The sequence below is a fragment of the Homarus americanus genome, unplaced genomic scaffold, assembly GCF_018991925.1.
Source record: "Homarus americanus isolate GMGI-L3 unplaced genomic scaffold, GMGI_Hamer_2.0 scaffold18864, whole genome shotgun sequence".
NCBI lineage: Eukaryota > Metazoa > Arthropoda > Malacostraca > Decapoda > Nephropidae > Homarus > Homarus americanus.
In genome coordinates this window covers 66,941-80,000 of record NW_024751043.1, presented here as the reverse complement: position 1 = coordinate 80,000, position 13,060 = coordinate 66,941, and the positions used below count along the sequence as shown (strand labels likewise).

General features: G+C 51.5%; 1 protein-coding gene across 1 annotated transcript in view; it reads right to left on the bottom strand.

Annotated features, from left to right (window-relative positions):
* Window positions 1-5,087: 5,087 nt before the first annotated feature.
* Window positions 5,088-13,060, bottom strand: part of LOC121854528 (homeobox protein otx5-A-like) — a 28,028-nt gene continuing 20,055 nt past the window's right edge. The window contains exon 4 of the mRNA XM_042349201.1: window positions 5,088-7,655. Within this exon, the coding sequence (XP_042205135.1) occupies window positions 6,879-7,655 (777 nt within the window). The 3' untranslated portion in view covers window positions 5,088-6,878. The remainder of the gene's footprint in view (window positions 7,656-13,060) is intronic.

Here is a 13,060-nt window from a genome sequence, read left to right as displayed (position 1 = left end):
TATCATAGTCAGAGCACCTCCCTCTCGTCCTTCCTCACTCCCTTCTTCACTTCTCCCTCCCTCCCTCAGTAGCTCCCACCTCCACTTCCTTCCTCCCTTACCCCCTCTCCATCCCACCCCTCTCCTCCTCCCTCCCTCAGTAGCTCCACCTCCACTCCCTTCCTCCTTACCCCTCTCCATCCCCCCCTCTCCCTCCCTCCTCAGTAGCTCCACCCACTTCCTTCCTCCTTACCCCTCTCCATCCCACCCCTCTCCCTCCCTCCCTCAGTAGCTCCCACCTCCACTCCCTTCCTCCCCTTACCCCCTCTCCCTCCCTCCCTCACTAGCTCCCACCCCCACTCCCTCCCTCACAACAGTAGTAACCTCACCCACTTCATTACTTCATGGCGCACCGAATCCCCATAATGGTAACAGGACCATAACGGGGAAATCGATGATGGGTAATGGCCGAGTCAATAATGGGTGGATGCCCCTGAACTGTGGGGCGAGGGTATGGTAACAGTGAAACATCTGGGGGGATGGGGAGGGTGGGAGGTGAGGTTGGGTGAGGGAGGGGGAGGGGTGGGGTGGGGTGTGAGGGTGGGTGGGGAGTGATAATAGGAGGTTGATGGGGTGGTAGGAGATGATAGTGGGAGGGTTGATGGGAGTTGGAGGGTATGGTGGATGGGGTTGGAGGTATGGTGGATGGGGTTGGAAGGGGATGTGGGTGAGAGGGTAGGGAGGGTGGGTGGGTGGGTGGGTGGGTTGGTGGGGAGGGATGGTAGGGTGGGTGAGGGAGGGAGGGAGCGACTTAACCTGCCCCTGGTGGGTGGGTGACGTGTGCTAGACCTCACTCCCCCCACGTCGTTCTCGTCACCACCAGCAGAACAGCGGGGAGCCTTCTGTTTACTGCTACCACCATCGTCATCTCGCCTCTGTGTGTGTGTGTGTCTGTATGTGTATTCTTACTAAAACTTATGACTTTCAGTGTCTGGATGTAAACAAGACCATATATACACAGACAACAAGTATTTATAGTTCAATATTTCTCTCCCAAGTTACACAGACGCAGCTCCAGGTATACTGTATATACAGGTATATATCAGTATTCACTAACTACTAATTTCCATTCTGAGGCGAGGAGATATATTTCACAAGTGGTGGGTAGGCGGGTGTGTCATAATGTCTACCTACTCCCGCGTCCTCTTCTTCAGAGGCCGTAAAAATTACAGTGTTGGAGACTCCCCCCATAGCGCGCACAGAGGGCTGTCAACAGACTGTAAAATTAGCCTGCTGGGCATCGCATTATAGTTCGCTAATTTGTGGGGTGTACCCGCACCCTCCCGCTGGCTGTGTGCACCTCCCTCCGTCTGATACTGTTTCCGACGACGGGGGCCCTTTAAATGCCCACTCTCCCTCAGTCAGTGTCGCTGGGGATCGTTCAGGTACCCGGACACCCTCGCGGGCTGGGTCTACCACACCAGAACAAACCTACAGCACGAAAAGTTCTGGATACACGCGATGGCCAGAGAGACGGGAGGGTAGCCTGAATGGCGCACGTCGTGAGCCGCGTCGCCAAGAGATATGGTTTACTGCTAGAGTCTCGGGCGAGCTTTCCTTCTTCACTGCCATTGTGAGGTGATTCCCGTTGATAAATCACGCCAGCCACAATCCCTGAGTTATTACACATTTACTTGTAAAAAAAGAGAGAAAATAAAATAAAAAAGTGTAAGAGTGGAAGTTGTGTTGGCAATGGCGGTGGGCAGGAGACAGCTCACCCCCACGCTGGCCGGCGGGGGACCTTTGTTGTGTGCACGCATATCTCACCGCTTTTGTCAGCCTCCACCACGGATGCCCACCTCTTTCAAGCACTACCCCCTACACACATCCTCCACGACACACACCTTGACCCACATATCCCCCATAAACAACAAACGCATCTCACCAGCGATTCACAGCCCAAGAGTAGGACGCCCGGCCCAATGATGCCCAGGTCCTGAAGGTGGAGGAGAGATCCGCCTGGCTTATCTTTCACCTCGTGTTTGAGTGAAAGTGGACGAAACACAGGGGAACGAGGCGTGAGCGAGCGACACGGGGCTTTTGTCACCCAAACAGCTGCTGGCCAAAACAATCATGCCAAGCCGACAGCCCGTCATCACTGTCTCAGCCCCCGTCCTAAATACCCCCGTCCACCGATGAACCACTTTATAATATACAAATAAATATTCAAAAGCTTTATTAGACTTTAACCGCCCAAATATGAAAAACAAAAACAAAAATTAACTCGATTCAAACACTCGCTAAATCACGCATTAATTAATTTTCATGATGTACAGAAGGTGTATGTATGTATGTATGTCTATATGTATGTATGCAGGTGTGTGTGTGTGTGTGTGTGTGTGTGTACATCAGATCACACAGGCATCAGGTAGAAACCAGTGTAGAAAATGGTGATTAATGGTCAGGCATCTGTGGGAATAAATACTCACCTGAAGATTAGACTCCCCAGCTTATATCATCTGAAGATTAGACTCCCCAGCTTATATCATCTGAAAATTAGACTCCCCAGCTTATATCACCTGAAGATTAGACTCCCCAGCTTATATCATCTGAAGGTTAGACTCCCCAGCTTATATCATCTGAAGATTAGACTCCCCAGCTTATATCATCTGAAGATTAGACTCCCCAGCTTATATCATCTGAAGATTAGACTCCCCAGCTTATATCACCTGAAGATTAGACTCCCCAGCTGAATATTAATCACCCTAACCTAACCTAACACAACATTAAGTCAACGTATCTAAGTTCTCATTCACATAAAAACAAAAAAACTAAATTTTTTCATGATAATATTTACAACTTATGTAAATGAGGCTGTAATGTAAATATAATGAAAGTTACATTTTCATCCCAGTTTTTTTTATAATTTTTTACTTTATAAAGAAAATGGGATTCAGTCTTGTTTACCTGTGATAATTTTTGTAAGTTTATCTAATTTTTTTTTTTGGGAGGGAATGTTCTTATTTAGTATTAATTATGTTCAGCCTTTGTTCAACAGTCCTGGTAGATGTGAAGTGTTCATTTGTTCTATTGTTAATTCATTTACAAGTAGTAGTGGTGGTGGTAGTAGTGGTAGTAGCAGTGGTAGTGATGGTAGTAATGGTTGTGGTAGTGGTGGTGGTGGTGGTGGTAGTAGTGGTAGTAGCAGTGGTAGTGATGGTAGTAATGGTAGTGGTAGTAGTAGTGGTAGTAGCAGTGGTAGTGGTAGTAGTAGTGGTAGTAGCAATGGTAGTGATGGTAGTGGTGTTGGCTGTTATTATTATTAAACTTGGCAGGTAATATCTTAGCTTAAAAGACCAAGAATAAATTACATAGATTTGGAGTTTCGAACCAGGAGTTGAATCTTTGGCTTCGTCTCGCTGTGTGGGTTCATTGGTTCGATTCTCGTTGGTTCAAACTGTGGAGGAGTTCTAGGCTTCGTCTCGCTGTGTGGGTTCATTGGTTCGATTCATGGTAGTTCAAACTTACTATTATAGCTTCGGAGAGGAGGTTTACTAAGGTGGTTCATCGCTAATGGTTCATGTTTCATTAGTTCAGGTTCACAGTGGTTCAGAATTACTAGCAGATACACTTCAAATGTTTCATAACCAGTGATTGATTCGATTCATGGTTCGTGGGTTCATAATATAGAGGGAGCCAGACGACAAACACTCACAGACGGACACACACACAGACAGGTGAAAGCAAGGTCCCTAATCATTTCATATACAGGTAATAATAATAATAATAATAATAATAATAATAATAATAATAATATCTGCGTTTTAAAAGAAAATCCTGATTAATAAAAAAAATGACAGTGACGGAATAAACAGTTACCAGAAATGACATGGATGGCAGTGACGAGCAGTGAAGCTTTCCCTCAACTGAGAATGACTTAGCAGTGACCAGCATTATTCTCCCTTGACAGTGATATCTGCTCCTCATTCCCACAACAGTGAACAAATATGACTCCTCTGACATACAGTGACGACCACAGAGACACCTTCATATAATCTTGCTAAAATAAAACCCTTGGGAGCCTCCTCTATAACCCCTACATACACGGCCTCAAACCTCAAAACTATCAACTAACCTCCAAAAAAATTCTTCACCTCAACTCCCGAGATTCAAATGTTCCCGCCAATAGTTGAGGTGGGAGAGAGCGCGCGGGGAAAAACAGACAGAAAGGCCTTGCTGTCCACCCCGTCCCGTCTGTCCTCTGCACCTCCCCATCGGCTTGGACAAAAACAGTAACATGAGCAGGAGTTTGATAGCAGTATATCGACAGTTCCCGGATGTTTATGAGCTCCGATTACTTTTCCTTACCCTAACATAGATGTAAACAAAGACAGGGGAGGGAGGGAGGGGCTATTGTTGCCATTGTGGAGGGTGAACGGGAAGATCCGAGGTATTGAGTAGCCTGATAAGCAACATTAAAGGATTCGATGCGCTGATTGTGGCCGATAAGTGGAGTTAAATGCCCCTTCAGTGGGTTACAAGTTGTTTATAGATGAACAAAAGAAAGAGAAGAATTTAAGGAGTGTTTTATTAAAAGATTTTTCATAAGTACTTTGATATTAAAACGATCTATCAAGCACCACAAAAGGATTCGATACTCTGATGTAAGTAGAATCAAATCCCATTTCAGTTGTCTATAGAAGAGGATTAGGAGGAGTATTTTGTTAATATATATGTTTATGAGGTTATTGATGAATAGATATGTAAAATAATCACAAAACAAAGGATTCTATTTGTTGACTGTGGGAGAGATTCAAATGTTTTTTTTTCCTGCGTTGAAATCTGCATAGAGGTGTAAGAGGAAGCGGAGGTAGAAGACAAAGAGGGCGTGGAAGTCAAAGAGGGGGTGGAAGTCAAAGAGGGGGTGGAAGAAGTAAAAGAGGAGATGGAGAAGGAAGACGACGACAAGAGGTAAAAAGAAAAAAAATCATCTACAAAATAAAAAAAATAATAAAGTTTATATCGTATTTGTAACATTTTCATCTCGTGTATCAATAAAACACATCATAATATAAAGGTTGATAAAAGACTAAATAAAACAATCTTGCCTCGTTTGGAAGAGTATATTACAAAACAATATTATTATTTTAACATTTCACCATGACGGCATAGCAACCTTCGCCACAATTAGCAGCAATAAGGATTGTAATTTTTGAAGCATTATTTTTTTTTGTTAAGTACAGAGCTTTTTTGTCATTTATTTTAGTTTAAACACACAATAAAAGTGTCTGTAGAGCCGGCAAGAGAACGACGACTTAGTGACACATATCTACATAAAACATTTGTTGTCCTGAAGTTACATTAGAGTATTTACACGTATGATGATGATAAGTTTCTTCCCTACAAAATGCTGGCAGAGTAAGGGGGAGGGGGGGTCGGGGGGTCTGCTCCCAGATGTTCAGTTTACTAATGGTAATATTTGGCAAGAGGATTAATATTGTCCAGATAGAGGTTAAAATAATATATTACAATGATCGTCAGAGAGCAGAAGTTAAAAAAATGCTAAATCAGCAACATAATTGATAAAAGTGGAAAGCCTTTTGGTTTATTACGGTCAAGTGAGGAAGTAGTAGTCCTCAGCCCATCATCGTCACAAGGACTTGACTGCGGGTTTATACTGGTGAAGGACAAGACCCTCAGGTGACACCCGGCCAACAGGTGTGCCGTACGTATTGCACTAACATATACAGTACATGACGGTGTGATCGTCAAACTGAACAACACAGAGCTATGGGCTGCACACACACACCCCTGAGAACACCAAGTTATAGTTATTATGTACAGGAGGAGGAAGAGAGGCATTGTTTTATTTTAAGTACAGCAACACCGAGAACACCTTCCAAGTTTCCTTTCTTTTCTCTTCTCTCTCTCTCTCTCTCTCTTGCGCACAACACCGACGCCGTGCACCGTCCCGCAACACAACTTCTAAACTTTGCGCTGCTTTACCCGAATGCGCAGGAAGGCCACATTCACTAGCCACAAAAAATAATAAAAAAAGATAATGAATAAATACAAAAACGTGATATGAGTCCCGTATACTGCCAGCACACTCGGCGAGTCAGTCGGCCTAAGACAGCTTTACAATATGTACAAGAGGAATCAATTAAATATTAATTAATTACCCTGTGATAACTCTAGACGCGATGGCTACAGTTAGTAAAGGCTTCGTGAAAGACGAATCACACAACATAGAGAGATCAAAGCCCTCTTGCCTGGCCGGCTCGTCCCTCCCACAGGGTATCGGACGCCATCGTGCGGAGAGGTGGAGAGAGAGATGATGGCCGAGTGGTAGCGAGCGAAGCGCTTTGGCAAGAGGGCTGACATGGGCGGCATCAGACTGTGCACATTTGCTCCGTTAATCCCCGGGCGTGCAGGTGGCCGCTGGACCCCCCTCCCCCTCCCTCTGGCTGACCCTCCAACGGGCTCTCCTCCCTCCAGGGTGCCCTCCGTCCCTCATCGCCCAGGGAGGAGGTGGTAGTGGTTCCTTTTCACCGCTGCTGGTGAAACTGTCCACCACCAACACCGAAGGAGGGCGGCGTGAAGATGACGCCCCAGAGGGTTCTTCATCTACCTCCTGACAACTCACAGTGAGTGAGTGAGGAGAGAGTGGGTGGGGCGCCCCGTCAACCCGTGTTGCCCAGCCACCCAGCTAGACTCACCCGGAGCTTGGCCATGGTCGGGGACTCTGCGGTGGTGACGGCGGCGGTGTAGCCATGTGGAGTGCGTATCTGGGAAAGTCCCGCTACTGTTGAAGGTGGCGCCGCACGCCAGCTGCACGAGACACTCTCGTTGCTGCTCAGCCCGGAGATTCTGGCAACGGATGGCGGCGGCGACGGCGTTCAAAGGACCTGGAATTTTTCCCCCACAAAGTCCATACAGTCTTGGGAGCCTGGGGTGGTGACGCCTTGTACGGGCGTGACAGCGGCGGCGCGGGAGTAGTGCTGGCTGCCCATCATGCTGTGGGAGCTCATCATGTGGCCGCCCATCTGCTGGAATCCGCCCATGTGGTTGGTGACGGGCGTGAACTGTCCGTGGGCGCTCATGTGGTGAGGCAGGTACTCCATGCTCATGTTGCCGTAGTAGGAGGCGGGGCCGTAGTTCTGGTTCCAGGAGGACCCGGGACTCTTGCTGCTGGGCATGTGGTAGGAGGGAGTCTGCATGCAGTTGGCGGTGGACACGTGGAGGTCACCCATGGGTCGGAGACTGGTCGGGGCCCACAGTGAGGAGTAACTATTGGTGTGGTCACTCGTGGGCGGCGCGGACTGGAAGCTGCCATAAGTGTGCGTAGGTGTGGGCGTGGGCGTGGTGTTGGGTGGAGTGTGTGCTGATGCTGGGGACACTGAGGGAGGCTTATAGGCTGGGGAGGCTGGTCTTGGGGAGGACTTGATGACGGGAGGAGGCGGGGAGGGCGTGCTGGGGCTCTTGATTTTCTTAGGGCGTGGAGCTGCTGCCTTGGTGCTGTCAGTGTTGTTGCCGGCAGGTGTGGTGGTGATGGTGGTGGCTGTACCGCTGCTGTTGCTGCTGCTGATGCTACTGTTAGTGCTGGACGCCCCGTTGTTGCTGTTCTGCTGCTGCGCCTGTTGTCGACACTTGGCTCGACGATTTTTGAACCAAACCTGTCGACAAAAACATTAGTATTAGGTTCACCATCTCTCTCTCTCACTACGCTAATGTTAACAGTCACCACTCATACCAGTCACCACTCACCATTAAACACTAACTAGTCACCACTCACACTAGCCAGTCTAAGGGGCCGACTGAGTACTGGCTAACTGGTCGCTCGCTTGACCGTTAAACGACTTAACGGCAGAATCCATCGACTTTGGTACAACGAACCCACAGTGACCCGAGGACACAGCAGGCAACACAGCACAGACCACAGCAGGGAACAGAACACAGCCCACAGCAGGGAACAGCACAGACCACAGCAGGCAACACAGCACAGCCCACAGCAGGGAACAGAACACAGACCACAGCAGGGAACAGCACAGACCACAACAGGGAACAAACGCAACACAGACCACAGCAGGGAACACAACACAGACCACAGCAGGGAACAACACAGACCACAGCAGGGAACAACACAAACCACAGCAGGGAACAGCACAAACCACAGCAGGAACAGACCACAGCAGGCAACACAGCACAGACCACAGCAGACCACAGTAGGCAACACAGCACAGACACAGCAGGGAACAGCACAGACCAGAGCAGGCAACACAGCAGACACAGTAGGCAACACTGGCACAGACCACAGCAGGGAACACAGCACAAACCACAGCAGGGACAGACCACAGCAGGCAACACAGCACAGACCACAACCAGACCAGTGAGCAACACAGCACAGACCACAACAGAGAACAGCTGAGACTGAGGCAGGCCTTACAACCCAGACCACAGTAAGGCAACACAGCACAGACCACAGCAGAGACAGCACAGACCACAGCAGGGAACACAGCACAGACCACAGCAGGGAACAGCAGACCACAGTAGAGCAACACAGCACAGACCACAGCAGGGAACAGCACAGACCACAGCAGGGAGCACAGCAGACCACAGTAGGCAACACAGCACAGACCACAGACCACAGCAGGGAACAGCACAGACCACAGCAGGCAACACAGACCACAGCAGAACAGCACAGACCACAGCAGGCAACACAGCACAGACCACAGCAGGGAACAGCACAGACCACAGCAGGCAACAGACCACAGCAGGGAACAGCACAGACACTTAAACTGTTAACTATTGTAGCTCGGTAAAGCTTCGTCACCACAGAGTCACTTCTTAATAATAATAATGTAAGCTGCCCAAACAGGTGACAGTACACCTATAGGTCACCCGCACCTCCAGACTAATTAAGCCCCGCCTTCAAAACAGTCTATTCGTGTGTGTGTGTGTGTGTCATTTGCGGGAGGCTGAGGGAGAAGGGAGAAGGGAGAAGAGAGAGAGAGAGAGAGAGAGAGAGAGAGAGAGAGAGAGAGAGAGAGAGAGAGAGGTGTGTCATGTTGAGCCAGAACTTGGGTAGTCATGGAGGCGAGAATAACGGGGATTTCCACACAAACAAAATAAACAAACTCTTGGTAGAGAGAGAGAGAGAGAGAGAGGGTGAAATAGAGATAAGAAAAGAGAGAGAAAGAAGGTAAGGAACTGAGAAAGAGAGTGAGAGAAAGAGACCAAAAAGTACTCAAACTTTATGACAGAATTTCCTCTCCCTGAAGACCAGAAGTTTTTGCAAGTTCACCCTCCCTTATTATGCTCACCTCCCTCCATGTCCCTCCCTATGATCATCCCTCCTCTATCCCCACGAGGCACAACCTCCCTTGATTATGTTTCAACCTCCCTCTCCCTTACTATGCTCCCAACCTCCCTCCCGCTTACTATGTTCCCAACCTCCCTCTCCCTTACTATGCTCCCAACCTCCCTTACTATGCTCCCAACCTCCCTTACTATGCTCCCAACCTCCCTTACTATGCTCCCAACCTCCCTTACTATGCTCCCAACCTCCCTTACTATGCTCCCTTCTCTCCCTGCACCACACGAGGTACTGCAGAAGCTCGTTAACAAGTGACTGAGGGCCAGCTGGTGCCATTATCTACGTCGAGGGTAAGTTTGAGTGCCACGTGCTTGAGTGTGTACAAGTGTGAGTGTAATAGGAGTGCCACGTGCTTGAGTGTGTACAAGTGTGAGTGTAATAGGAGTGCCTCGTGCTTAAGTGAGTGTGAGTCCTTCGTGCTTAAGCGTGTATCAAGTGTGAGTGCAAGTCCTTCGTACTTAAGTGTGTATCAAGAGTAAGTGTGAGATACGTTCCTCGTGCTTAAGTGTATCAAGTGTAAGTGTGAGATAAGTGCCTTGTGCTTAAGTGAGTGTGTTTATTATCATCATCAAGAAATGACTGATAACGAGGCATTAGAGGGCCTCAATAGTTGACAGTGTTCTAGGTGTGTCAGAAGAGGTGGACAGACACCCGTGTATGACAGACAGAAGGATGATCTCTATGTTAGACAAAGGGGAAGGAAGGGAGGGTGGAGAGAGAGGGAGAAGGAAGGGGGGTAAGGAGAGAGAGGGAGAAGGGAAGGAGTAGAGAGAGAGGGAGAAGGGAGAGGGAGCAGGAGAAGGGAGAGGGAGCGGAGAAGGGAGAGGGGAGCGGGAAGGGAGGGAGCTAAGGAGGTAGAAAGGGAGAGGGAGCGAGTGAGGTAGGAAAGAGGGAGAAAGGTGGAGAGAGAGAGGAGAAAGGAGGAGAGAGGGAGAAAGGAAGGAGAAAGGGAAGAGGAAAGGAGAGAGAGAAAAAGGAGAAAGGAAGGGAGAGAGGGGAACTGAGGGGAGAAGGACTATTGGCACAACAAGCGTGACCAATTGTGAGAGTTATGGTCGAGCTCACGTGACTGGCGGCATGACACAAGGCTTCAAGTGTCGTTTAGCCCCCCCCCTCCTCCATCTTCATCATCCAGCGTCATCCATTAACTCACCGATCGATGGTAAAAACATCCCGTATCAGAAGCACTTTATACGGCCGCTCGTAGACAACTGGAGGTGAGGCGAGAGGGCGCGGTGATGGTGTGGGGCGTGGTGTGTGGGCGTGGTGTGGGGGCGTGGTGTGGGATGGTGAGGGCGTGGTGTATGATGGTGAGGGTGTGGTGTAATGATGGTGAGGGCGTGGTGTGGGGGGTGGGGATGGTGGGTGAGGCGTGGTGATGATGGTGAGGGCGTGGGGATGATGGTGAGGGCGTGGTGTGATGATGGTGAGGGGGGTGTGGGGGCGTGGTGGGGTGGGCGTGTGTGGGGGATGGTGAGGGCGTGGTGTGATGATGGTGAGGGCGTGGTGGGGATGTTGAGGGCGTGGTGTGGGGATGGTGAGGGCGTGGTGGGTGGTGAGGTGGTGTATGATGGTGAGGGCGTGGTGTGATGGTGAGGGTGGTGATGATGGCGAGGGCGTGGTGGGAGTGGTGTGTGGGGGGCGTGGTGTGATGATGGTGAGGGCGTGGTGGGATGAGGGCGTGGTGGGGGGGGTGAGGGCGTGGTGGGGATGGTGAGGGCGTGGTGTGGGGATGGAGAGGCGTGGTGGATGATGGTGAGGGTGGTGTGGGGATGGTGAGGCGTGTGTGATGGTGAGGGCGTGGTGATGATGAGGGCGTGGTGTGTGGGCGGTGTGGGATGGTGAGGGCGTGGCGGTGTGTGGGATGGTGAGGGCGTGGTGTGGGGATGGTGAGGGCGTGGGTGATGATGGTGAGGGCGTGGTGTGTGATGGTGAGGGCGTGGTGTGATGGTGAGGCGGTGTGATGGTGGAGGGCGTGGTGTGTGGGCGTGGTGGGGATGTAGGGCGTGGTGTGATGAGGTGAGGGCGTGGTGTGGGCGTGGTGTGGGATGGTGAGGGCGTGGTGGATGATGGCGAGGGCGTGATGTGGGCGTGGTGTGGGGATGGTGAGGGCGTGGTGTGATGAAGTGAGGGCGTGGTGGGATGGTGGGAGGGCGTGGTGTGATGAGGGTGAGGGCGGTGTGATGAGGGTGAGGGTGTGGTGTGTGGGCGTGGTGTGGGGATGGGTGAGGGCGTGGTGTGAGATGGGGGCGTGGGTGGGGATGGTGAGGGCGTGGTGTGATGAGGGTGAGGCGTGGTGTGGGTAGGGGTGTGGTGTGTGGGCGTGGTGTGTGGGGATGGTGGGCGTGGTGTGATGGGGTGAGGGCTGGGTGTGGGGATGGTGAGGGCGTGGTGTGATGATGGCGAGGGGCGTGATGTGTGGGCGTGGTGTGGGGATGGTGAGGGCGTGGTGTGAGGATGGTAGGGGCGTGGTGTGATGGTGGGGCGTGGTGTGGGGTGGTGTGGGGATGGTGAGGGCGTGGTGTGATGATGATGGGGCGTGGTGTGGGGATGGTGAGGGCGTGGTGTGATGATGGTGGGGGCGTGGTGTGGGGGGTGAGGGCGTGGTTGATGTGGGGTGGTGGGGGGATGGTGGGCGTGGTGTGATGATGGTGAGGGCGTGGTGTGGGGATGGTGGGGGCGTGGGTGTGATGATGGTGGTGTGGGGATGGGCGTGGTGTGGGGATGGTGAGGGCGTGGTGTGATGATGGTGAGGCGTGGTGTGATGAGGGTGGGGCGTGGTGTGTGGGCGTGGTGTGGGGATGGTGGGGCGTGTGAGTGAGGGTGGGGGTCGTGATGTGTGGGCGTGGTGTGGGGATGGTGAGGGGCGTGGTGTGAGAGATGAGGGGGCGTGGTGTGGGGATGGTGAGGGCGTGGTGTGATGGGGTGGGGGCGTGGTGTGATGGGGTGAGGGCGTGGTGTGTGGTGGTGGTGGGGGCGTGGTGTGATGGGGTGATGTGTGGGCGTGGTGTGGGGGATGGGGGATGAGGTGAGGCGTGGTGTGATGATGGTGAGGGCGTGGTTGTGATGGCGAGGGCGTGATGTGTGGGCGTGGTGTGGGGATGGTGAGGCGTGGTGTGATGGTGTGAGGGCGTGGTGTGTGGGGTGGTGTGATGATGGTGAGGGCGTGGGTGTGATGGTGGGGTGTGGTGTGATGGTGGGGCGTGGTGTGATGATGGGTGAGGGCGTGGTGTGATGATGGTGAGGGACGTGGTGTGTGGTGTGGGGATGGTGGGGACGTGGTGTGTGGTGTGGGGATGGTGCGTGTGTGATGTGGGATTGTGAGGGTGTTGTTTGATGTGGGGATGGTGAGGGCGTAGTGTGTGATGTGGTGATTGTGAGGGCGTGGTGATGTCGAGGGCGAGGTGAGAGCGAGGTGTAGCTGGTTGCGCTTTCCTGAGAAACGGTAAATGAGCATGAAATAGGCGTAACGGCCGCGGGCAGAGACACGGATACAATGAATACAGGATGATGGGGGGAACGAGCGACAAGGGGACGCACTCTCCCCTCAATGGGACCACACGGGGGACCACGGGGGTGAGGGGCCGCCAGGGGAGAAGGGAGACACAGCCGCCACCGCCAAAAGTGAAACAGATGTGATGATGGACGCGGCTCCACAACTCCACACCAGAGGATATAACTCACACTAACACCTTTAATTAATTT